Here is a 26,636-nt window from a genome sequence, read left to right as displayed (position 1 = left end):
TCCTGATCCCTAACCGTTTTAACATTATGTATACAAAAGTACAGCATGAACTTATTCATTTCCTTGAGTAGGGTTTAATGTATATCTCTTAAAGCACTGACGCTATATGAAAATATTGCGTGATATGGATGATATAGGGGGGAAATATAACTTCGGGACCTCGTGATATCACTACATCCTGAAGTTCTGGTATTACAAGATTCATAATTGTGAGTGTTAAATTAAAGGTATATTCGGGCGTTTTTAAACTTAGACAAGATCGGACAATGAATTTGAGCTCTGAGTTCCAAATCAACCCCGTCTAACACTGAAATCTGCCTAATATGGGGTCCAAATTTCGGAAATGTATTAATTTTAGTAATCCAACCAACTGTTATTTTCAAAATTATATCCCTGTAGAGCAAAAACGGTAAGATAACAAGACCTTCTTTCCTATTTACATCAGGACTGGATTGGATTGAATATGAATTTAGCTTCCCATTCAGCAGCGAGTCTATATGAGACGTGAAACTACAACTTAATATGGGATCTGAACCACTTGAGCTCCTGAATCGAAGCCGAGTCTCTCCGTACACTATTCACATAACCACGAATTAGCTTCTTTTATATCTGGATTCAGCGTTCCGCGTTTATTTCTCTATTGAAACCAGAATTCACTTCCGGTTTGAGCATTACATTCTTATAGGTTGTAAGTCAACTGTTGTTTCATGATGAGAAACGAAACTTCCATGTTTTACTTATTCTACATATTTTATTGATATCACGTAAAATAAACAAAGTTTGATCATTATTTTAGTACCGATCATTATTACTTGAATATCTACGTCTGATTGTAATTCAACAGTAGTAGGGATGACAGTACGTTTGTCAATAATTTGTTGTAATTTTACTAAAAGCATTCCAACAGTGACTTCTAACAGTGATGCAGATACTTCAACAGTGACACACACACTTCTAACAGTGACAGCCATACTTCTAACAGTGATATCGTAAAAGAAACAAATAGCTTCTCTACTACGTCCCCGTTAAACCATAACGATTAATTCATTCATTCAGCAGTGAGACATTTTCTCATAACAGTGATGAATATTCTCCTAACAGTGACACACATCTAAAGTGACGAATATTCTTCTAAAAATGACACACATACTTCTAAAGTGGCGAATATTCTCCTAACACTGACATATATTTCTAAAGTGACGAATATTATCCTAAAAGTGACACACATACTTCTAAAGTGACGAATATTCTCCTAACAGTGACACATATATTTCTAAAGTGCCGATTATTCTCCTAAAAGTGACACACATACATCTAAAGTGACGAATATTCTCCTAAAAGTGACACACATACATCTAAAGTGACGAATATTCTTCTAACAGTGGCATACATACTTCTGTCAGTGACTAACATTCTTCTAACAGTGAAGAATATTCTCCTAACAGTAACATACATACTTCTAACAGTGACACACATTACTTGTAAGAACAGAGTCAAAATAGCGAATGTGATAAGAAAGACGGTTGCATAGTGAAGCATCCAGAACGAAGTATCCTGGGAAGATTAACTTTTAAATTCAAACATTAAAACTTATCGTCACTTCTATGGGATGAAATAGAACTATTGATTGATCCAGCATCCAATTAAAGTGTGTGCAACTGCAATTCCACTAGTGAAAAAAATAATGTAGAAGTCATAAAATTTTATGTAGTTAGTGGTCCCGAAACCAATTAATTACGATCCAATTAGTTTAATATAACAAAGAAGAAAAATATGATACTTCCGCACACGCGCGCAAAAAAAAAAAAAAAAAAAAAAAAAACAGAAATATTTTAATTAAACTCAATCTGTGCTAGAGCTGTAACATGGGTTCAGTGCTTCTTTTGTAGAGCCAATGAATTTCAATAATAGATGGTCCACTTTCATGGAATGAAGAGGTATAACTGCTCTCACGTATTCGATTCTGTTATGTCATAAATCTGTCTCAAACTCGTACATTCATCGATCTTGTAACCACACCCACCTGCTTCCATTCCAGGATTAGACAAATGACTGTCTATAGATCTCATACATTCTGCTTTTGCCAACATATCACCTATAGAACCACTTCGTTTCAGATTTTTTTTTCATGCATATATATATATACATGCATATACGTATAAGAATCAAAATACTTTATGTTATAGAAATGTAATTTTTTTTTAAAAAAAATCGTATTTTCTATTTCATTGGTGGTAATAGGCTTACAACTAGTAGAAATACGATACTGCTAGGAGTATTTGCATCTGCATCTGAGTATTCACCGTTTATTTCAATGTTTTAAAAAAATGAAGTGAAATCTTTAAGTTTTACGCCCCACGATTATGCTGGCTAGGCTAAAGAAGACGGTAATGATAAGAAATGAATGGAACGGTGGAGTGAAGAAAGTGGGAGGAAACGGGAGAACTCCGAGAAAAAACACGCTCACGGTATTTGTTCACCACAAAGCTCACTTAACGCGAGCTTGGATCGAACCAAGGACCCTATGAATCAGAGGTGAACGCTCTACCACTGAGCTACCGTTTCCCTATTCAATATTTAGAGTATGAGTTGTTGCTAGTGCTGTTAGGAGTATGTCTGTCATTGTTAAAAGTATGTGTGTCACCGTTGGGACAGGCTTCCAAGCTCCACGGTCTTCCGCTAACCTCTTTCTCTTCCCGTACGATTTTTCTGTTTTGATACCGTCCATCAATTGTAGCCTCCTTCGTCCCCTCCCTCTCTTTCCTGCCACCACACGCTCTAGCACATTTCTCATGATACAGTCCCTTTTAAGCTAATGTCACAACGAGTTGGTCTTCCTCTTTTAATCTACCTCTGAAATTCTTTTTTTTCCGCTCCATTTTTTTAACACCCTTTCTTTTCTTTCCCGCTCAACCTAGTTAATTCTCTACATTCTTCTTCACACCCACATTTCGGATGCTTCCAGTCTTTTCTCACCACTTTTCTGTAACGTCCATGTTTCTGAACCATACAGTACAATACTCCACATGAAGCATTTTATGAGTTTTTTTTCTCAACACGTTATTGAAACATCCACAAAATTATACAGTATATGAATATCTGAAAGCACATCATCCCATTAAAAAAAAAAAAAAAAAAAAACTAGTTTTTGCTTCTTTTTTTAAATCGTCTTCAAGATGCTATTTCAAGTGCTGAAATGATTTTATAGAAAGAATCTTTTATGCTTTATTACCACTAAGACTTAAAAGACCAGAAAACCACTATTTACACTCAAGGTAGAGTTCGCACGCTATATTTGCGACCCGTATACTATAAATGGAAGAAGCTATGATACGTTTGATGAGATAGCGCTTACTGTGCGTCTGTGTGTAATATGCAGATAGGACAAAATAGAATAGATAACATGGATGACACGAAATATTCAACTCTTGCATTACTATATGAAGTAGAGAGTCCATCCAAGTCCGTTACTTTTTAATGCCAGATTGGATGATGTTTCTTGGACTACCACCATAATGATGATAATGATGATGGGTGATAAAAACGCAAAGTTCATATATTTACTTGACGTCTTGTGTTCCCCAAATTCCACCCTCCCTTCCCAGTTTCTTTTTCTTCTTCTTAATGTGTGCGTTTCTCTTTAAGGAGAGAAGAGTTCTTCGTGTTTTTTTTTTTTTTCGAGTGACGCAGCTTCATCACGCAACTCTTATACATAATCGTACTTATATGATAGTGGTGTTATAATGTCGTGCTTCTTCTATACGACACCGCACGGGTCAATAAATGGATGTTCTGCTTTCTTAAAGGCAGAAAACACTGCTGCTATGGTACCTATAATAGAAGGTACGAGTTCAAATATCTTACGGTACTGTTCTATTTAATGTCTTCCAGAACTTTCCCAAATACTTGATATTAGTAGGATAAAGGATGAATATTGCAATTATTGTAACTATCTTTGGGGAAAATTGAGAATAGCATGGAATTCTGGGAGAGAGTGTTGATGAAAACTGATTCTCTTAACCTTGAAAACTTTTTATAAAATCAAAAGTGTCCAATATATAGGGTGATCAAGAAATCACAAACTATTCTTCATTGCTGCACTGATATTAGCGAATTTGTTTCCCGCTGGAAATTCTTAGTCTGCTACTTCGAGGAACATCTGACATGGTTCCAGTTATCTTGTGTTTATCGCACAGACGTCTAATCTTGGTTTATTAGAGATGTGCATCTTTATAGAATGTAAGGGATGGTTTCGTAACTCACAACTTCTTATATGCTCTTCCAGAATGATTTTTTTCCCTCTTGTGTGTACACCATGCTCTTGTAGTACTATAGCACAAGGTTTTTTTTTTCCTTTTGCCTTAATTATCATTACCCATAACAAAGAAAAAACAAAAGATTAAATAGTTGCGTTCGTAGGTTGTGACTTCTTGTTTTCATTCCGTAGAAGATTTTTAATATGAATTTCCTTTTTTACTTCTTCTTTTTTTCTTTCAAAATCGAATAGTTGAACAAGTATCCTTAAACGCAAAGCAGCAATGCAGTGTCAAAATGTTAATACCCATTTTGAACAGCGAGACTATATGAGGGCTATAGCTTAATTGTATGGGATCCAAACCATTCTCCCACCGGTACTCGAACCTAGATTTCTCCCTCAACCAAAGCAAGATTACTAATTTATCTTCTGTGTCAGGCAAATTGATATAAATAACAATATTAATCTCTGTTTTCGTAGTATCTAGACATGTATCTTATTTGACCTCCGCCTTTTCTCATGTTAGAAACCACGTTATTACATCACTTCTAAACATATAAACAGAAAGCAAGTAAAAATAACAGGAAATATAATTTGCAGCTTATATCGGTAATAAAACGCAATTGTATAAAGGAAATACGGCAAAAAAAATGTACTACAAGTGCTATTTAAACATTGTGTTTCGCCAACCAAGTTTCCCAATGTTCTTGTTTTGTATATATATATATATATATATATATATATATATATATATATATATATATATATATATATATATATATATATATATATATATATATATATATATATATGTGTGTGTGTGTGTGTGTGAATATATGTATGTATGTTCATGCACATCCTCTGTTCTTTTTTTTTTATGGAATACGCTTTATGAATCTGAAATTACATGTCCTATCATCTGAAAGCAAAACATTTTAAAAGTATGTAATACGGTATATGCTATATATGTTTTCTCATTTTCTGTATTCAACTTGGGTTATAGCTTTATTTTTCAATGATCAGCTGATATTTATCTTCAATTGAAAATAACTAAAGCATAATTTTTGCATACGATGTTCCATCTGAAAGATTTTTATAGCACTTGGACATAATAATATAGTTGCAATTCTGTTCCACTATTTTTTTTTTTTTTATTTTCTTCTCTCATTCATCTCATTATTTTCAGATATGAATAGTCATCATCATTGCACTTAGACCTTGGGATAAACAAAATTTATCGCCCTTTTTTGATGGGGGGAGGGCGGTTGACAGCCTTCATCCTGTGACTTATTGTTGTTATATGGTATTATATACACACTTCCTTTAATCATAATCCAACATTTTTATTTTAAGGAGAAAAAAATTTATGAACGTAATAAATCTCTTCGCTGCCGGATATCTATATAGTATAATGCATCATTGTTTAAGTTACACTTTTGTTATGAAGTTCATAGGCTGGGAGCGAAAGAAATTTAAAGGTTATTCTACAGGGTAATATAAAAATTCTTATCACTGTAAAATGCAAATTTAAGAAACGAAATACAGCAGAAAACCGATCCGCTATTAAACAGCGTAAAGAAGAGGTAGCCAATCTCTGGCACGTGATCCATTATTGGCCAGAGATGTCCAAAGCCCCAATTCGCGACTTTGAAATTCGTGCTTCAACTAGGTCAAGCTCAACAATTGATTACAAGTCTCATTGAGATTAGAGTTCGTGAACCCGGTCAAAATATTAGTGACATAATAGAAATGAGTGAACAAACGTGAAATTGCAACCTGTCTTTCATTTCTGAAAAGAAACAAGCAACAGGGTCAGAGTGTAGTTTGGTTTGGGACCGCCATAAAAATTAAGCCTGAAAGGTATGGAACCAAAATTGCACCGATTGTCTTGTGGTTGCATACTTGTAAGGGGAAGAGATCAACTCGATATATCATTCCCATCAACAAACTTGATTCCTAATTTCTGACCTTTTGCATCTTGGGCGCAATTGATGGTGCTGTATCACGTAGTTCTTAAGATTGTCTCTCGAACGGAGAATAAGTTTTTGGTAATCCAGCTCCTTAATACGGTAAGTAGAACGTTTTTAAAACCAAACTAGGCATTTAGTTACTTTAATATAAGCTGAAGTTACACATTCACGACTTTGAACATAAAAAAGTTATACGCAACCTACTCAGGTCAGATACCTCTGGCGAAAGGTTTCAGAGTAGAGATCAGGTACCACTAAAGAATGATGACCAACTTATACTGTACATTGCGGCCCAGGACCAAATAAGAACCATGTTTGAAATCCATTTTCCATTTTCTGAAGCTTTGTTCATTCTGCCTATCCAGTTTCTGGTTTCCGGTGTCTAGTCAAAGTATATCATGATGGATAGCTACACTTCCTGTTGTGCATGGAGTTTTAAGGAATGAACCAATCATACATTTTTCATTCGGGACAGATGAAACATACTCGGTGGCTACATCTGCCCGGCGGACAGCCATTTGACCATCACTACATTAAATTAACTGTTTTTTGTCATATGTATTTGTTATTGAGTATTTAATCCAGTATCGTAATGTAATTGCTACATGCAGTGATAATTTCAGGTGGTAGTCTTGGGGGCAGGATTTCCCACTTCCGGCAAAACGAAATCCCCCAGGACATACATACCTGATAATGCTCAACGTGGATTACTAATTTTTTTTTTACAATACTACTTTCACCCTTTTTGCATCAAAAATTCCTCCAATCCGGAAAAAATCTGAAATCATCACTGGCTACTTGAGTGTTGCTTAATAGACCTAGGCTAACTTTTATTAAGTATCTAAAGTCTTTAGCGATGCTTTTATGTTGCACATTAGCAACACTGATGCATGGATTACCCACCATACAATTATGCATATACAAAAAAAGCTACCGGATGTGAGAACATCATATTTTTCTGCTGTAATCCGAGACAAAAACACTGGGGACGGAAAAGTAATAACTATCATTGTTCCGGGGCGATTCTGTTTTGCTCGTAAGTAGCGTGTTGTTTGTGCTTAATAATTTGTATTCTTTTACATGTGTTTTCACTCATACCTTTTTCTTTTTTTAATATATACATGTATACATATATATTTATTTTGCAGATGCGTGTAGGCGTGTCTATTTAATAAGTATATTTATAATGTTTTATATTAAACGTGTATATAAATGTTTACAACACCTGTCATTGCTTGCTGCTAATGTCTATATAATTTTAATTTAACCTTTTTCTTTTTTTTTTTTTTTCATGGTTACAGGTAAGTGGATGCCTCAACATTCAACAAAAGCATTGGTCACAATGAAATTACGAGTTTTGACAGGTAGGATGTACTTTTCCTTTCTGATGTAAATTTACTAATTACATCTATTTTTTTTTTTACAGCTGATGTTCTGTTATTAACAATATATTTAGTAAAAAAAAAACAATAGTCACATATTATTATTCTTTTGACACTGTCTACTTTTAATGCTGTTCGCTATGTTTACCTCTACTTTTTGAAACTTTAGTGCAAAAAATTAATGAAGAACATTTTAAAAATTGTATAAAATGCTTCATCTTGTAAAACAAAGATGAAATAAGAGATTAAGTCGCGATTTTTACAAAATGTCATTAAAATGTGGCCTTGCGGCTAAGGTTAGGGGTCCGGAAATGAAATAACGATATCGAGCTCTTGTCAATCTGTGTCCAGACTGAAAGAAATAGAGTAGTACGTTCCAAGCACAATCTTATCTGCTACACTGAAATGGATTTTAGGATTTAGGATTTAGATTTCTGAGCTTTCGGCATGATTTCTGAGCCCGTCGCGTATGAGGGATGACGCCCATTGTCGAGCACCGTCCATCCGCGGAAAGGGAAGGAAGAAAAGATTGAGGAAGGAAGAGGACTGAGATCTAAATGTTAGGTACCACCCCGACATTTGCCTGGTATGAATGAGAAATACCCAGGAAAACCTCATTCAGGCACTTTATCTATTTTTTTTAAATTTATTTACTTGTATATATTTCTGGGCATTATCGGTATCTACGGCCTTAAGAGGCCTAATCACTGCTAAATTAAAATACCGTCAATTTTACAGTAATTATGTGATATCTTCAAATAGATAAAAGATAATCAAAATGTGGAACAAGAGCACGCTTCATGAGGTACCGTCATCACGGGTCATCTAGTAGTTTTCCGTTTGTAGCCATTTATAAAAGCGAAAATAAATGCCGATTTTCTAAATGGCTAGAAATCGAAAGCAGATAAGTGAGTCGTGATAACGGTATCTCATACAAAATAATAATGTGTAGGGCGCCCTTGTTCCACATTTCGATTATCTTTTATCTATTTGAAGATATCACATAATTAATGTAAAATTAGCTGTGTTTTAATTTCGCCGTGATGGAGCCTCCGTCACGTTTGAATGATGACGACCCTTAACGAGCACACTACTCGAAGAAGGAAGGAAGGGAGTGGCCTAGGACCTATACGTTAGGCACCATCCCGGCATCTGCCAAGTGTGAATGAGAAAATCTCAGGGAAAACTCACTCAGGATGACTGTCCTGAGAAAACTGTTATATCTTTTCGACTGAGTGCCTGCACTAGAAATCGAACCCGGGATCTCTAGCATATTCAGCTAGTAAGTAATTAGTTAAATTACTGAAGAGTAATGAAATCTTATTACAATCCTTTTCTAAGTAAGCATAATTCCAAACCACTAATCACTAATTAAATTTTGTCAAAGCTCCTTGCAAACTAATTACATTATATTGCTATCGAGACTTGTTTTCTTTTAATGAACATTTTATTTTCTACTTGTTCTACAACACGATATTGCACTTCCTCATTCTTTAAACAAAAAATAAAAAGAATTGATTTGTTACTAGTTCTAGGGTCCTGGAGGAAATTAAGTGGTAAACCCATTATCTTAAAATGTTTCGGCTATCTTTCTAACCACAGATTTGTCTCTCTTAAGTAACAAAAATATATTAAGTAACTGCACGGTACATACGACACGATACGTGTGAATACAACTTCTTTTAAGAGAGAAAAAAATCTTATTCTCTTAAGGGAAATTGAGGAACTCATTTGAATCGCCTTCCATGATAATAATAATAATAATATAAGAACTCTCCACTCATTACGTGCCTCGTGGTCGAGTCTCAGAAGAGAAATAACGTAGAGGGGGTGGGGTGGAGTGGGGAAAATTTAGTTCTTTCGGTGTCGAGGGATTAAATTAAAATACCGTGCGTTTTCGCAATCTGAGTTTCTGTTGAGATGCTTTATTCGTTCACTCACACACGATGGGAGACCTTATAGCAGTGCATACTATCCAACCGAGGCATCCTCTTCGTAGAGCGCCGCGACGCAGCGGTGGGACGGTTCTAAGTAAGTACAAGTAAGTGGTTTTAATGAGAATATCTTCCAAGTTGGAAATTTTCAATCTGTACTCTCTCTTCCTTCACTTTTTTTTCCCTAAAATTCTCTGCCTCCCCTAGGTCACTTGTTGTATAATAATAAACCTCTTTAGACAGCGGGACAAATATGGAATTAGATTGTGAAAAATACAATACAAAAGAAATAAGAACAAAAACACTCTTTCCGTGACAATGGGGCGTGAGCATGTCTAGACACGCAAATCTCATCTTGATCTGTCTCTCTTCTCCCTCCAACCCCCCACCTCCCATCAACCAGTCTCATGTGAGTTCTTAACTTTGGTGGTCATGTTTAAAAGTACTCTAGTAGTACATTTATACTATATATACTCGAGAGTAAGAGGGAGGCGCATTGGTGTATCTATAATGGGTCATAATCATGTTGGCAGATTAACCATCAGTTTCATTGTACCCAGGAGAAAAATAGATATATGTATATATGTATACATATGTTGGCAATGTTTTCTCACAACTAGAAGGAAATGGGGCACATGTTAACCACGTACGTTGCAAAGCAAGGCATAATTTCTCTGTTTCGTGTCAGACATACTATAAAATGCTAAGATTAGATTATGGGTTTTGATAACTTTTCATAAACTTAAAAGGTTTGTGTTAATTCACACATATATAAATAGGCTTATGCAGATAGACAAGACTAGATTTCACAATTGCGTATATACAGTACGTATTTGTTATTTGTGGTATAGTAACTGTTCAACAATTTTCATGCTGCAAATCCATAGAGAAGACAATGATAGGATTTATTTGATCATAAATGCTAGGACGAAAAGATGTAATGCTGTAGATTGAACATAATTTATGGGGAGGTCACACTACTAGAGCCCACTGAATACACAGTTATTTTAAATTTGTAGTAAACTTGAACAAGAAATACATTGATTCTAAATAGCTATTTGACCTTAACAATTTGAGAGCCATGATATAATGCACATGTCTAAATTAACGATTAACTTACCTACAAGAAATGTTCTGGTACTAGATTGGATACATTGATAGACGTTCAAACCCTTTTCAAACTTTCTTCTTCAAGTCTTAATATTAGGTGTACCACAAGGAAGTACTTTGGAGCCTATGTCATTGTAATTATAAATAACATTGTGGAAGAAAGTTTACATATATAGTTAAAATGATTGATTCACTTCGAACCCACGCGATTGAATTCACACTCCATTCTGAAAAAACAAACATGGAATTTTCCATATTACAAATTAACCAACGCGCACGATAAACATAAACTGTAATAGTGCAAGTGAAAGATTGACATTTATTTGTTTTAACGATGCTTTTATTACACAACTCAGAAAGGAGGTTGTAAACGTGTAATATATGAGCTCCATGTATGGGAAACAATATTGTGTTCTATTTAAAGAAATAAATATTCAATTGTTCCAAATGAAAATGTACTCGATTTTGTATTAGCTACACGAAAAAAAAATCCAATGGTATCTCAGGGAAATCAATATTATCATGGTAACTACATATAAAATTGCTCTTTATTTAACAGGCAGTGCTAGTATTGACAATACATGGCCAATAGATTTTAACAGAAACACCTCTTGACAGATTACATACGAGGATTAGGTTTCTGTTAGGTGGTGCTGTTTTAAGCGTAATTGTTTTAGCGACCTCCACGCCCCTTCTACACTTCATCCTACCCCTTTTGGAACTCTCACATCTTTCTCTATATACTCTCTCGCCATTTCAATTCTATATTTCTCCTCTCTTTCTCTTTCCCTTCCTGATTTACCTCCATGAATTAAGAGGCGGGGAGGGAGAGAGAGGAAACAACACATACAGCCACCCCTACCAACACAATCAGAGAAACACCCCCTATTCCCGTCTACCTCATTTTCAGTGACATCTGGATCTATATCGCTTCATTACAATACCTGTCCAACCTTGTTTCGTGTCCACTAGCAAAATTAAACGGGGACAAACGAGCACTAGTTCCGCCCGCCCCTGTACACTCGACGATTCTCATGGCATCCTGTCATTAGCGTCATTGACTAATGAACTTGTAACTCTGGCGATGTGGCATTTACATTGAACACAGAACTGAATTGAGAGAGGGAAGGGAGGGCATATGTAACATGTAGAATGAGGAATAGTATATTGCTCAAATACATAACATACATACCGGTACCGTAGTAGTGTGAATCTAATCCGCTAAACCCAATCGGCCATGTTTACCCGCTTCTAGCTATATTATGGCAAAACTATCTGTTTTTGTTTATACTACAAATGTCCTAAAGTAATTTATAGCTGATATATATTATCCGCGTCTCATGTTATCGGACAGTATTATATTCTGTTGTTGACTTGCTCGCGGGGAATGCTTTGTATCTGAGTGAATTCCATGCATGTTGAATATGTTGTGTTGTTGTTCCGTCATGTTAACTGAAATGCTATGTCACATTTTGAAAACTTTGTCATAGTTTTGCTACTACGTTGTTTCTAGCTATTTAATATTTTGCTTTTATTCTTCTTCAGCAACTTAATGTTAAATGTTAATGATGGTCTGGATGGTCTTACCTAAAACTCATATACGAGCAGTTTTATCATTTTTATTACGAATACCTTCAAAGAACACGAAAAACTCTACACTATTTAGAATTGTATTGTTAATTTTGAAAATTTAACTATTGGAGTTCCACAAGGAAGTGTTTTTGAACCGCTATTCATAATTATTATTCCTTTGAAGCTCATTAGCTTTATTTTTTTAACTAACATTTATATGTATTGAAATTTAAATGAATTACTATACTCTCCATAGTAATTGATGAGCTTATGAACAAAGACGTCCTAATATCATCGCCGTAATGGATTTATAGGGATTTATAGCGTGAAAATTCTTTCATTTCCCAATAGAAACTTGCATCAAAATTTTGAATTTTATATTATTTGCATTTCATTCCAATGTGATATAACATTTAATACATTTAAGATTCGAACTCCAAATACGTGCTCCAAATAATGTCAAGAAGAATCTAATTGTTGTAGACCCTCCTCAGAAATTCCTTGCTGAACAACAGTCGAATAGAGATGACGGGGCTTACAAGGATAACTACGTTACTGCACCACGTGTACGTAGTTTGTTTCCAAGTTACAATCTTCGTCTCATATGATCGTTAAACTTGTCAGAAGTTCTACGTATGCCGAGCTTAATGATAGAAAGTCTGAAATTATCTCCAAAAATATTACTATATTGCTATAATAAATTTGAAAAGGAAAAGTAATATTTTTTTATTTTAAAAACAAAAATAATAGGTGCGAACATTTGTAGTACAGGCACATATGATTCATTTCATGACGTCGTACCGATGAAGGGGGGAAAATTGAAATATTTCCCTCTATAATAACTCTAATTAATTGTTTTAATAAGGAACAAATGCCTCTACAATGTGAAGACAATGTTAAATGTCTTGCACGCTCAATTTAAAGCAAAGGGTGTCTTGTCGGGCGAATCGTTGCTTTACCAACCACAACTCCGTCCTCATACCCTTTCTAGAAAATTCATTTCTTCCTCCTCGTTTTATTTCTGGCAAGTGTCATCATTTGTTGTATATATATGCATACTAATATGCTGTTTTTTTAAACAGTCCCTCTCCCTTTTACACACACACACACACACAAACATATATACACCTGTGTTCTTGTTGTAGTAATACCAAAGTTTTATTTTCAGAGTCAGAAGGTTGAAATGATTAGATGAGTATTCGTGGGCCGTCAGATATAATATGCCTGTCTTGCATTTAGGAAAAGAAAAGGAAAAAAGAAAGAGAAAACAAAAGAATAGAGAAGATAAAAAAAGGAAATAGGTAACATGAACGTAGTTTCTTTTATCGTGCTAGTAAATTTTCAGAAGAAGTCTTTTTCTCTGCTGGAAACAATCCAAAGTTGTTTTGGCACGTGGTTTGAAAAATAAAAAAGAAAAGTGATTTGCGCCGGGCGGGAGCCCTTGTTAATACGTTTGACTATTGCAACGCACAATCGTTCCCTCTTTGATACACACGAATTGTACTCATACTTCTACCTGCCATTTATCCCATGCACGCATGTGCAACTATAATAGTCTACTCGTATCGGAATAAACACAGTATCGTAGGAGGAGAAGAAAAGGTTGTTTGGTTCTTAAGTATTTAGAGCTTCTTGTCGTATCTCCGCTTAACGTCAGTCTAATTGCTGTAATCAGAACACAACAAAGACGCAAATCTAAAAATAAGTTTGATTGGTAACAATTTAACAAGCTACACCGTTTTGTAGTAGTGATTACGTGTACTATATTACAATAATATAAGTTGTTATTAAAGATTCTGAAAAAAATAATAATGGAGGACCCAAAGCACTGCCTTGTGGCACTCCAAACAAAAAAAAAAAGTGTACTAAGTTTAGGACAGCAAACATTTATTTTGCATTACTGTTACTACTACTGGAAGTACTAGGTAAGGTATATTGTTTGAATAAGTAAATGAAACGAAATTGTTTTTATTGTAATAGATGTGCTGCATAAGCAAACGAAATTTACTCAAGATTCATGGTTATGAGAATAAAATTGCCTTCATTAACAAGACTATGTTTTATGCAAAACTAAACAATATAAATGGAAATGTTTTCCACGTTACTAAATTTCACATTTGATAGATTCATTCTAGAGATCTCTTAAAACTCTTTTTATTATTTTATTTTATTTTATTATTATTATTTTTTTTTTTTTGTTAATTCAATAGTTTATTTTTTTCTTAGGGAGATTAAAGCTTTAAGTGTATCTATAATTTTAAGTATTTATAGGTCTTCTTCCTTCCAATATTATTTTAGATGTAATTTTGCATTAGACATATGAAGTCTTAATATATATATATATATATATATATATATATATATATATATATATATATATATATATATATATATATATATATATATATATATATATATATATATATATATATATATCGTTACAATTTTGTTTACAATCCCAAAATAACAAGAGACTAGTAAAATCATTTCTGGAGGTCAGTTGATAACGAATATAGTCTTTATACAAATTTTTATTAAGACGATATCTAACTGGTGTCAGTGATTGAATTCCATTAACGACTACATTATATCGAGGTCCATGTATTTGATATGGAAGAAGCAAGTAAATAACAGATCCTTAACATTTTTTAAACGAGAAATTTTAAGAAGTTAACTCTAATAGGCCATTGCTGAAATGTTATTCTTTCACATTACGTACTTGATCTTTCACCTCTGATGGTCCGTTCTTCCGTAAAATTATCTGAAATAGGTTTCACATTTTAATTCAATGGGAATGTGTTTGCCCATTCGTTAATTATATTACTAGATCTTACGAGTTTATTGACTTGAAAAACTTGAAAATGTTATTACAGATATACAGTAGAAGTTGTATATTGTAGTAAACATGGGAAACTAAGTGGAAGATTCCACATTCCTAGGATTAATTCTCGATAACTGTACAATATCAGCTTCGAATATCTTAGGAAGCATTAAATGACTTGTTTGGCTCCGTAATGTGGCTTGGTCGTGTAAATCCAGTGAAATGTGTTGTCACATTGGAGAAAGTAATTCCCATATATCGTCGACGATTCTACCATATAAAAACAATGTAAATCCGATTCCTGCTCGTACTAGTTATTCTAACTGGTTTCCGATCTTATAACACATACTAAACCTTATTTCTATCTTTCAACATAATGACTAATAATCCTTAATGATAATAAATATTTGAAAACTGAAATCTTAGCTAAATGAAACTGGGGAAATACCTCTTCGTAATCAAGTAGCTAGTGCATGTTTATGTATGTGAGGTCCCGGGCGCAATTCCCGGTTTTGGTGCTTGGATACAAATCTCAGTAGTGGTTTCTGAATTTAAACTTAGGTCTTGTCTCATATAGCTTCGGTACTGTAAAGGGACGTTAAAGTCAATCAACTCTGAGAGGATTTGTTCGTTGTAAGAAACATTTGCTTATCTAGTACTGCTATTATATACCACATATGAACAGATGAAAATATCCTATGGAAACGCGTCCTTACGGGGCAGAGTAGAACAAAAAGAACTTGAAGAGGTAGATAATTTCAATTATCTGGAAGTATTTTGATGAAAAGCGCTTACTGCACCAAAGAGAGCAGGTTAAAAATTGCCATATGTGTTCAACAAGATGTATTCAACAAGAAAAGATTACTCTTAACTATCAGTCTTAATATTTGCCTAAAGAAGAAGTTGGTTAAGTCCTATGTATGGAGTATTGGACTTTATGGTTCAGAGACTTGGACATTACGAAAGTTAGAGAGAAATATTTAGAGAGCTTCGAAATGGAGGAAGATGGAAAAGATAAAATGGACAGAAGAAGTAACAAACGAAGATGTTTTAAAACGGATAGGAGAGAAGAGGACTCTTTTAGTCAGTTCTTCGTAGGAAGGACAATTGAATTGGACACATCCTGCAAAGAAATTGTCTTCTTCATACGGCCATAGAAGAAAATGTGGAAGGAAAGCGAGGAGTAGGAAGAAGAAGAACACAACTGATCGATCTGAAAATCGAGAAACGTGGAAGAAATAGTTCCATGACCAAACCTAAAATAAAAAATAGTTCTAAGACCTACTAAAAGACGGAATACTTAAAAATAATGTACAGTGAGATATTAACATCATTATGTGTTGTCAGTCTCACCTGAGACTGCATTAATGCTGCTTCTGAACATGTGCCAGAACTCTCAGGCATTTTGTGAAATTTGGACTTCTGAGCGACCCCCTTAATCCTCTTAACCATCTTTGGTAACGTTTTTTTCTTTTGATTTCTGTTAAGTAAAGTTTCATCGTGGTCATAATTATTGGCATAGCTCATACTTTTGATATTTCCTTTTTAAAAAAATGATCACAATTACTGTATCTTCAGTTTTCACATAGTTGCAATTATCACAAGATCGCAATTATCATATGTCCATGGAAATCCATGTGGGCTATTATGCTAAGATTTCTATTTTATTTCTTGTTTTTTTAAAAACTGTATATTCTATATTCTGTTCACGTAGGACAAGTTATCTCTATCTTTAGAATCTGAGATTATTTCTCGTGTTTCACTTTGTTATTTGTTTACGGGAATAACAATACCATTTGAGTGTGCCAAAAAGCGAACAGAGAAGCACTTTCAGTCTGACAAAAAGGGGGAAAAACTTTCATTGCTACTAAAAGGCGACAGGAGAATTTTTTTTAAAGCTATGCCTCATGGAATAAAGAATTTCCTGAAATAAATAAGGACAGAATAAAACTGTATTTCTGTTTTGTTGTTTCCATCCTTTCTCTATTTTCTTTTCACGCTTTTTAATATTTTTTTCCACTTTGAGGACTGGGAGAAGGGGAGGAATGGGACAAAAAATAACAACAAAGCAGTAAGTGTATGAAACCTTTTGTATCTCCCAAAGCAAGGTTTGTTGGTCGTAAATTGTAAGCGAATTAACGTTTTGTAAACAAAGGTACCAGGCATTCCTTCGAGATTTCAAACGAACTAAGTTACAAACAAGGCAAAGATAGATTAAAAAAAAAAAAAAAAAGTACTCAGAAGAAACAAATGCAATGTCCATAAAGTAAGTTTTGTGACTGACTGAGCTCGTCGCGGTGCTGATCTTCCTTCATGATGAGGAGTCGTCTTTCTTTCGTCTTGTTGCTGTCTGCGGTTAGTACAAAAATAGGAAAAACTAAAACTAGGGGAGAGGGTCGGGAGGAGGAATATATATCGTTATTTCTTTTAGGGTTCCCACAGTTTCACTTACACCTCGTTTCTTATTTCTTTAGTATTTTTGCCTCTTCCATCTATTTATTCTTTCATTTTCTTGTTTCTCTTTTTTTCTTTTCTTTTTAGTTGTCTGTCTGTTCAGTGAAACTTTTCATTACTTTTCGTTTGGAGGTCATATAATTAAAACTTATCTATATTTTCATTATGTCACCGACAAAATCTTTTCTCTTATGTGCTCTATATGCTACTACCAGGTTGTTTTACTCGAATTAAGAAAAACATTGAGGTCACAATCACTACAATGAAATGAAATCTTTTAGTTTGACATCCCACAATTACGCTCTTTAGGCTGAGAGAGACGGTAATTAAAACAAGTGAACGATGGTGCAAGAATTGGTGGAATGAGAATTTCGGAGGAAACGGGAGTATCCCGCAAAAACCCATGAACACGATGTTGACCACCACAAATGTACTTGACCGGGGATCGAACTAAAAAAATGAAATCTTTAAGTTTAACGTCCCACAGTTATGCCGGTTAGGCTAAAGGAGACGGTGATAATGAGAAATGAGTGAAATGGTGGAATAAAGAAAGTGGGAGGAAACGGGAGAACCCCGAGCAAACCCACGAGCACGGTGTTTGTCCACCACAAAGTTCACACGGCGCGAGCTCGGATCGAACCTGGGACCCCAAGCACCGGAGGTGAACGCTCTACCACGGAGCCACCGCGGCCCCCAAGCCCGGGGATCGAACCAGGGGCCCCCACACACCAGAGAAAGGCGTTCTACCATTGAGCCGCCATGCCCCTAATAATCACTGAGTAAGTGTATATGCAGGTAGTGCTTTGGGGCGGCAGTGGGGGGGGGGGGGAGAATATATCATGAATTAGGATGTGCATCATATTTTCATTTTTTTATATAGTATCTTAGGACTTGCATTCACAATTATGTTTAGGTGAAATTATTATTTTAATCTTGCAACAGAAGCAGAAAGAATACTTTGTTAGTATACAAGAGACGAAATGTCTTTCTAATCCTACTAAAATTTACTTCCTCATGTAGAATATTTAACGATCCGAAATGTATTGTAGAACTAAAGAAGTGACTAGATCAAGCTAGAAAATTTCAGATTAAATCGTATGTATAACAGTACATTGAACTTATCATTGTACTTGTCAATGTCTGGAGTGGAGAAGGACGAATAGAAACGCAAATGAGTTAAAATAAACTGCACACTACAAGCAAAGATTGTGGCAGTTGCCTATTTTTTTTTTTTTTTTCTGTTTCTTAGAGCTGAAGAAAAACAAGAAAAATATGTGATTTTGTTGTTGTTTTAACATTAATTTAACAGGTAAGAAGAGAGAAAGATTTCAAAGACGAGTGTTATCCGATAAGCTGGTTACCCTAAAAACGTCATATCATGCCAGGTTGGGACGGGCACTCATACTAAGCTAATACTTAAGAGTCTTCATCCCGGCGAAATTAAAATACCACTAATTTTATAGTAATTATGTGATATCTTCAAATAGATAAAAGAATTGAAATATGGAACAAGAGCGCCCTAGACAATATTATTTTGCGTGAGGTACCGTTATCACAAGTCACCTAGTGGCTTTCCGTTTTCAGCTGTTTAGAAACGCGAAAATAAATGCCGATTTTCAAAATGGCTCGAAATCGAAAGCAGATAAGTGAGTCGTGATAACGGTTTCTCATGTAAAATAATATTGTCTAGGGCGCTCTTGTTCCACATTTCGATTATCATTTATCTATTTGAAGATATCACATAATTACTGTAAAATTAGCGGTATTTTAATTTCGCCGGGATGAAGACTCTTAAGTTGTTCTGTTGCAGCGTCGATTATAAATGCTACCACGCAAAGTGCCTTGATAGCACTAAAACTGATATCAATTGTTTTAAAATGTACTTATTACTAGCTATGATACATATTGTCTTCGTATCACTGAGTTTAAGTAAATTTGCACTTTAGTAATACTGAAGCCAATGTTATTTATGCAACATATCTAACTAGGTTAATGTATAGTAGTGTAACACTGAAACTAAGCAATTTGTCTATATTGAATCGAAAAATGCCTTTGTAAGGATGAGTTAATTATTATTGAACAGTGGTGTAACACTGACACTGATACACTATCCATTTACGATGGAAAAATGTCTACTTAAAAGTTAAAAAATTAAGATAATATTCAAAAGATAATAACCCCGTTATAGATGGTATTTATAATGCAAAACGTGTAGGCAAGACTTCCTTAGTATTGTGCAAGGGTGTAACATAATACCTCAGTGCTATTTATGACGTAAAATGTCGTGATAGAATTGAATTAATGTTTCAATAAGGGTACAACGGCGAAGCTAATTCTTTCGGAAATATATTGGCCTTGTACTTCCCCCTTCTTCCATCTGGTGGAGACTTATTATTTTTAATAGGACCAGAGAGTGTTTGAGTAGAGATCATATAATGAAAAATTGAGTACAATCATACAATATAGTTAATTCTCTATATATAGATGGAGCTGTCTATCTTTATTAAGCAACATTATATTTCTCTCTTAAATTTCTTTTCGCCATCCCTTGTGTCTCTCCTCCTCTTCTTCTTCATCATCATTGCTTTCTGTTCTCAGCCAAGGACGATGATAAAAGAAAGAGAAGGGGAAGACGAGGAAGATGCCCTGTCATGAGGCAGGGATTAGATCTAACAAAACCCGGAGGATTTCTCTAATTGCCCAGTTGCTGATGGCAAAAGAAAAGAAGGAAAAAAAGAACTATCTAACATGCCTTATAGGTTTGTGTGTTGTGGAACTCGAAATCTTTTCCGTTTGATTTTTCTTTCCTTTCTTTGTTGATGCACACTGAGTGTCTGAATCTTGGTACATTACAATAAATAAATAAATAAAAGAAGAGGTACTCCAAGTTCTGCAGTTAATAGAATAGTAGGCAAGTCTGAATTCTAATGTCAGTATTGGAGCCGCAGTGGCTCAGTGGTAGAGTGTCTGAATCTTGGTACATTACAATAAATAAATAAATAAATAAAAGAAGAGGTACTGCAAGTTCTGCAGTTAATAGAATAGTAGGCAAGTCTGAATTCTAATGTCAGTATTGGAGCCGCAGTGGCTCAGTGGTAGAGTGTTCAACTCTTGTGCATGGGGTCCTTGGTTCAATCCCAGGTCGCACTAAGTGAATTTTGTGGTGGACAAACACCGTGTTCGTGGGTTTTCTCGGGGTCCTCCCGTTTCCTCCCACTCTCTTCATTCCACCATTTTTCATTCATTTCTCATCATCACCGTCCCCTTTAGCCTATTCGGCATAACCGTAGGGCATAAAATTTAAAGATTTCTAATTTCTGTGTTGTGAATATATGCTGATCCAATTTTTTGAACCCATAATGCATTCTTGCATGCAAGTCAACAGTAGAAAAATATTAGCATAGTGGAATCGATTTTGGGAATTTGGTTAGTTGACTTTTGCTTTATGTCCATTGTGCAACCAAAGTTATAAAGATCGATAATGTTATTTACGTGTTCTTCGGGACTTAATTTGAATGCTCACAGATCATTACGCAAGATCGTCTAGCACAGAATAAGCCCTTTCTCACCATACTAACTTTCTTCCTCCAGGAGAATTAAATCATAGGACCACATGACAGATCTTAGCGATATAGTGAAGTCGAACCACTATCATATTCAATCGTTGTCAATTCACTGTTGGATGAAGGTCTCTCTAACTCTTCTCCACAACCATTTAGCTCAGGAAATTCTCTTTCACGTTACTCTGCAGTACTTCTTGATTTCGCTATACCGACTTACATGAAGACGTTTTCTACATTACTTCTTTTGTCTCTTGTATTTTATCAAGCATCACTTTTGTGCAACTATCATAATTTCTTCTTGCAATATTTTCACTTGTTCAGTTCAACATTGTTTCAGTGTCTTTATTTGCATGATAATATTTGTCACTCTTGTCATCTTTCTCATCCATGTGATTCTTTTTCTATCTTAGCCGGTGATTTCTAGCACACATCTCTCTCTCTCTCTCTCTCTCTCTCTCTCTCTCTCTCTCTCTACACTTCGTTATATATGTAGTAGATGATAAGTATGTGACTTTGATTGTAACTATGTTTCCGATCCATATGTAAAGACAGGCAGAATATTAAAAATTTTACGCTTTAAACACATTGACATTGTACTTTTCAATAACAATTTGTTCCTTCCTAAATGATTTCCAGTTAGAACATATGTATAAAAAATCCTTCACTCACCCCCTGCCGTAGCGTTCTACTTAACGATTTCCATCTCAAACAAATGCAACAAAATATCTTTTAATTCACATGTATATAACAACTACACAGAAAAAGCGCTGAAATTTAACCAGATTGTTTCCTCTTTTCAGCTGAAGGGGAAATTTTTTTATCATTGATATTATTGTTGCTGGATAAAAAGTACTATTGCTTGATTTCAGCCTCTGATTATGTATTATGGGAATCGCACTCAAGGCTTCCTAGATATATAACTTTTTAGTATTATTTCTGCCGGTTTTGATCAAGGGGTAGATCAGAATAAACCCTTTATATTTGTTCTCCTTCTTATACATACATAAATTATATTACATAAATATCTTTTCATATAGACGGAAGTAGCCTGAAGTTAACATAGCATGTAACAAAAAAAAAATAGTTTAAAAAGTTTTCTTTTTGTTCACCATACTTTTTATTATATGCAAAAGAGGAGAGAAACAGAAAGAAAGAAGAATATGGGTACAATTGCACGATATAGTTCCTGTGGAATTTGATTCTGTTCCTTAAAGCACCCTTCATATTATTTTATAGACGTATACATCACATATGCACGAGATTCTATGATGAGTGGTTACAAGTTGCTATCTTGTCTTTCATTCTTGTTTTGTATTAAAAATAAAAAATAAAAAAAATATTGCATGTCAGTTAACAATCTAACATCGCTATAAATCTGCCTCTGGTCCAAGTTGTATATATATATATATGGTGTGAGTAAGCATTATATACACATATAAGGAATATGACCTGCGACTTGCGTGTTGCATGGATTTAAGGTAGTAGTGAGCGATTTTCAGTATATGTATAATATACATATATATAAAGTATATAAGCTGGTTTGTGTATGTATGTGTAGCGTATGCGAGCTACAGAAAGCATTTTTGTTTTTTAAAAAAAAGAAAAAGAAAGAAGAAAGAGATGTGCGAACGATGAAATTTCTAGAGTTTAAACATCAACAGTTTTATATCTGAAAGCACTAGAATAAGTGGCCTGAAGCCAAAAAACAAACAAAAAAAGAGAAAAATTTTTATATATAATTCGTTAAGTTTATGATTCCAAGCGCGTTAAGATATGTATATTAAATGCCCACTCCACGGCAGGGAATTATTATGTGAAACTGATATCAAACGTAGATTCTCACACTCTACTTTGGAAAAAAAAATTACAGGTAAAAAAAAAAACAATAACTCCCTTGTATAATTTTTACTTCTCCCTTGAACAGTGCTCTTCCCTTGTACAGATCTGTTTTTGGCGTTTTCATATGCGTACATATACGTAAAATTCCTTTCCACATGGTTCTCTTTTACCATTTCCCACAAAACGCTTATGTTTATATATCCTTCATTTCGGGGACCTTTTTCTCACGAAATTCGTAAACACGCTTTATATCAAACAATCTCATGTTTATATCTTGTTTTTATTATTTATTTTATTATTTTTTACTGCTTTTTAAGATATATGATTCTTGAAGATTTATGATTGTCAAATATTCATGATGATCCACTTTTGTTTGATGTGTTCCAAAGTTTAAAAGAAACAAAGAAACACTTACCTCTTGATCCTTATTTTATGTGTGGCAGACTTTGTGAGTGTTTTGGTGAATTTCATGATTAATATTTGCGTGTTAATGACAGATTTACAAATTCCACCTGAGTCTATGTCTGTAGCTTAAGTATTAGCCACAACAGAACTTTAACACAATTTGTATACTGTATAAGCATCTTAAGAATGAAGGAATTGATCGTCTTCTTAGAAGTATTGTCCATTGAATCGAATGCAAATGTCCCAGGGACCTTGGCGTTTTTCAAACGTGTCTTTTTTTATTCTTTTTGTGGAATGCGTCTACGAAGCAGTAACAAGCTGCTATGAGTTGCTAATCAGTCTCAAATTTTGTTCCATATAACTTCTTTTTAAAATTTCGTAAATAGCCAACAGTCACATGGAGGAAAATCTGTATTATATAAAGTTTATGACATTACAGTGATAATCATTTCCTATAATTTATTGATCATGTGTGGTCTGGCAATATCATCGTGAAACGCTAATTTATTTTTTCTGTTTGATCGTTTTTGTGTCATATGTTTCTTCAATGTCTTTAGCATTGTTTTATTTGTCCTGTAATTATTACATGCCCATTGTTCCGTAGAATAGCTATTCTGATTTTGATATTCACCACTTTTTCAGTCATTGCTAATGTTTCTCCGTACGGAATTAAAACGAAGAATTTATGACCGTTTATAAGCTCTTTGAAGGATAATTCACTCATAGTGTGCCGTTCCGCGTACGTGCTGTGGTCCACGTTGTTTCTGTTCAGATTGAGATATTGAAAATTCATTGTGTTGTCTTTTTCAATTCACATATGGCCTGCCGTGCCTAAGGTATTCCCATGCCGTGCCCCGATAGGCCACCTTGAAGAGAAACCACCCCGGTCGCGATGCTTCGGCTTTCCTCAAAGTACCCGAAGCGGCACGAAGTTGACATTCTTGTAATCCATCTTGGGAAATGGTGTAGAAAGTATTAGTGGGACACGGAATGGCATGGTATTGAAAATGGTCACTGACGGAGCATGGCAGGGGAACGCTATGAGCATGGCATCCTATGTGTGAATCAGCCTTGAACCATCTGAATATTATTGATTTTCCCAGGTGTTCTTCTTTGTAAGCTTCTTGTAGTAGACTTCTACAAGTTTCTTAAATAGACAACAAAACTTCGTGGTACATCTCCGCATTTCCTTCATATGCATTTCTTCCTGAAAACGGAAACCACAAAAACAGAACTACTAGAGTAATCAGTCTACAACACATTGCAAAACGTGTTCAAGCTATACACAGTATTGCCAAACCCCAATATCAATTTTCTCAGTTGTTTCGGGACAACCCTTGTATATAATAGAATATCATTTAAGAGGCCCCATCACGGCGAAATTAAAATACCGCTAATTTTATGGTAATTATGTGATATCTCCAAATGGATAAAAGATAATCGAAAAGTGGAAAATAAGACCTCCCTAGACAATGTTATTTTACATGAGATACCGTTATCACGACTCACTTATCTGCTTTCGATTTCTAACCATTTAGAAAATCGGCATTTATTTTCGCGTTTCTAAAGGGCTGCAAACGGTAGTAGATGACTCGTGATAACGGTACCTCATGCAAAATAATATTGTCTAGAGCGCTCTTGTTCCACATTTTGATTATCTTTTATCAATTTAAAGATATGACATAGTTACTGTAAAAAAGTGGTATTTTAATTTCGCAGTAATTAGGCCTCTTAATTTTCTGAAAGTGAAAAACATTTAAATAGATCTGAAAAAGAAATCAATAAAATCAAATCATTTAAATTCCAATGTGTTTCATTTCGAAGAATACAGAAAAATCCCGTATAAATCAATATACAGATGGTTGTAGTAATCAACATCGTTAAGGCAGGGCGTTGTTTAAGACGCCCTGGTTAAGGTATTTTGTCGGAGTTGTTTTAAAAAATAAAAGCCGAACCCTTATTAGAGAGTTTGAAAATGATTTCATCTAAATTTTATTCGGCATAAGATGAGAATTTCTTTTGGAGGTGCTGATCCGTATGTTCTTCCTAGTATAGTTTTGCTTGTTTGAGTAGGATCTATTAACTTTTCCCACCAATTGTTAACCATTGGCTAATTGTTAACCAATTCGTGACTCCCCACTTTCATGTACTATATATATATCTTGAAATGCTCACGTACTGTAATCTTGAAGCATAAAATGAAAAATTGTTGAAAAAGTAATATTTTTGTTTGTTTGTTTCTGATATACATTATATCACTTATGTAAACATTGTACTCTGTGCATCCAAAATTAACATATCCACATATAATTTGGACATTTGAATACACACACATCCTATATCTCCCAACGAGGGAAGTAAAAATGATAACAGTTTTTCATGAACTCATTAAGAGACTTAGTCAAAGCGCAAAGAAAACCAACCATAAACAATGCAGATGTAGATGAGAACGTGTTGAAACGTAACGAACTCTTTCTCCTATGCTCCCCTGCTGTGCTGAAGATTATGACCCAAGGCCCAATTGTTCCCGCGCAACAATGAGCACCGGAAGTTATCAATTAGGAGTGGGAAACACAGAAAGCGAGCGGTGCTCCGCGTGATGCTGCGTATATGTATGAAGTACCCACAATGTTGCAGCCTTGTATCAATTATTCTCCATTCGATAGGTCGATGTTTCTGTGGATATGTTGGTGTATTCCAATGGCATGTGCATAAAACTGTAGCTAAAATTCTTCAGTTCAGACTATCAAGTATGTTAAACATTTTTTGGGAATTTGTTGTAGTAATCCTATTTTTTTAAATCACCATATGAGTTGTGTGACTCGTGATGGAGCTTCGGTACTGCCATTTCCAATATTCCAAAACCAGTGGCTGCTCTTGAGGGATGTCACATCGGTAAAAAGTTAGAATGTTATCGCTACAAGCTCTGCGAACAAAAACTAGAACATTATGTAAGAGTCCTTCCCTTAGGTTGTAGCAACATTTTAATATTTTACCTATGTGACATCCCTCAAGAGCCGCCACTTCCCCTAAATCAAACAAATAATTTATCTGAACCAGTGCTGTTGAAATTCAAATATTCCAATATTCGAATAATAGATTCTTCTTATAGTTATTCGGATAAAGAATAATTATTCGACCAGTTACTAGTATAATAAATAATTATTTTACCAGGAAAAAATATTCGAATGAGTTTTTAACAGCACTAATCTGAAGCGTTAGCCTATTGGATGCTAGATACATGCATGTTCGTTGTCACTACGATGTTTCAAGTATAGAATGTATATCTATTTTTCACTCTGTATGCAAAACATATTTATGGGGAACTTAA

The 26,636-nt window shown here is 34.6% G+C and overlaps 1 protein-coding gene across 5 annotated transcripts in view; it reads left to right on the top strand.

Annotated features, from left to right (window-relative positions):
- LOC145686440 (sal-like protein 3) overlaps positions 1-26,636 on the top strand; it is a 298,297-nt gene that overhangs the window by 105,657 nt on the left and 166,004 nt on the right. Inside the window, exon 3 of one of the 5 annotated variants that reach the window (XM_081759754.1) lies at positions 7,527-7,589. The exons of the other annotated variants lie outside the window; for them this stretch is intronic. Coding sequence (XP_081615880.1) covers positions 7,535-7,589 — 55 coding nt within the window. The 5' untranslated portion in view covers positions 7,527-7,534. The remainder of the gene's footprint in view (positions 1-7,526; positions 7,590-26,636) is intronic. 5 annotated transcript variants of the gene reach the window in all.

The sequence above is a fragment of the Thermobia domestica genome, chromosome 1, assembly GCF_964235325.1.
Source record: "Thermobia domestica chromosome 1, izTheDome1.hap1.1, whole genome shotgun sequence".
Taxonomy (NCBI): Eukaryota; Metazoa; Arthropoda; class Insecta; order Zygentoma; family Lepismatidae; genus Thermobia; species Thermobia domestica.
This window is presented reverse-complemented; position numbering and strand designations above follow the sequence as displayed.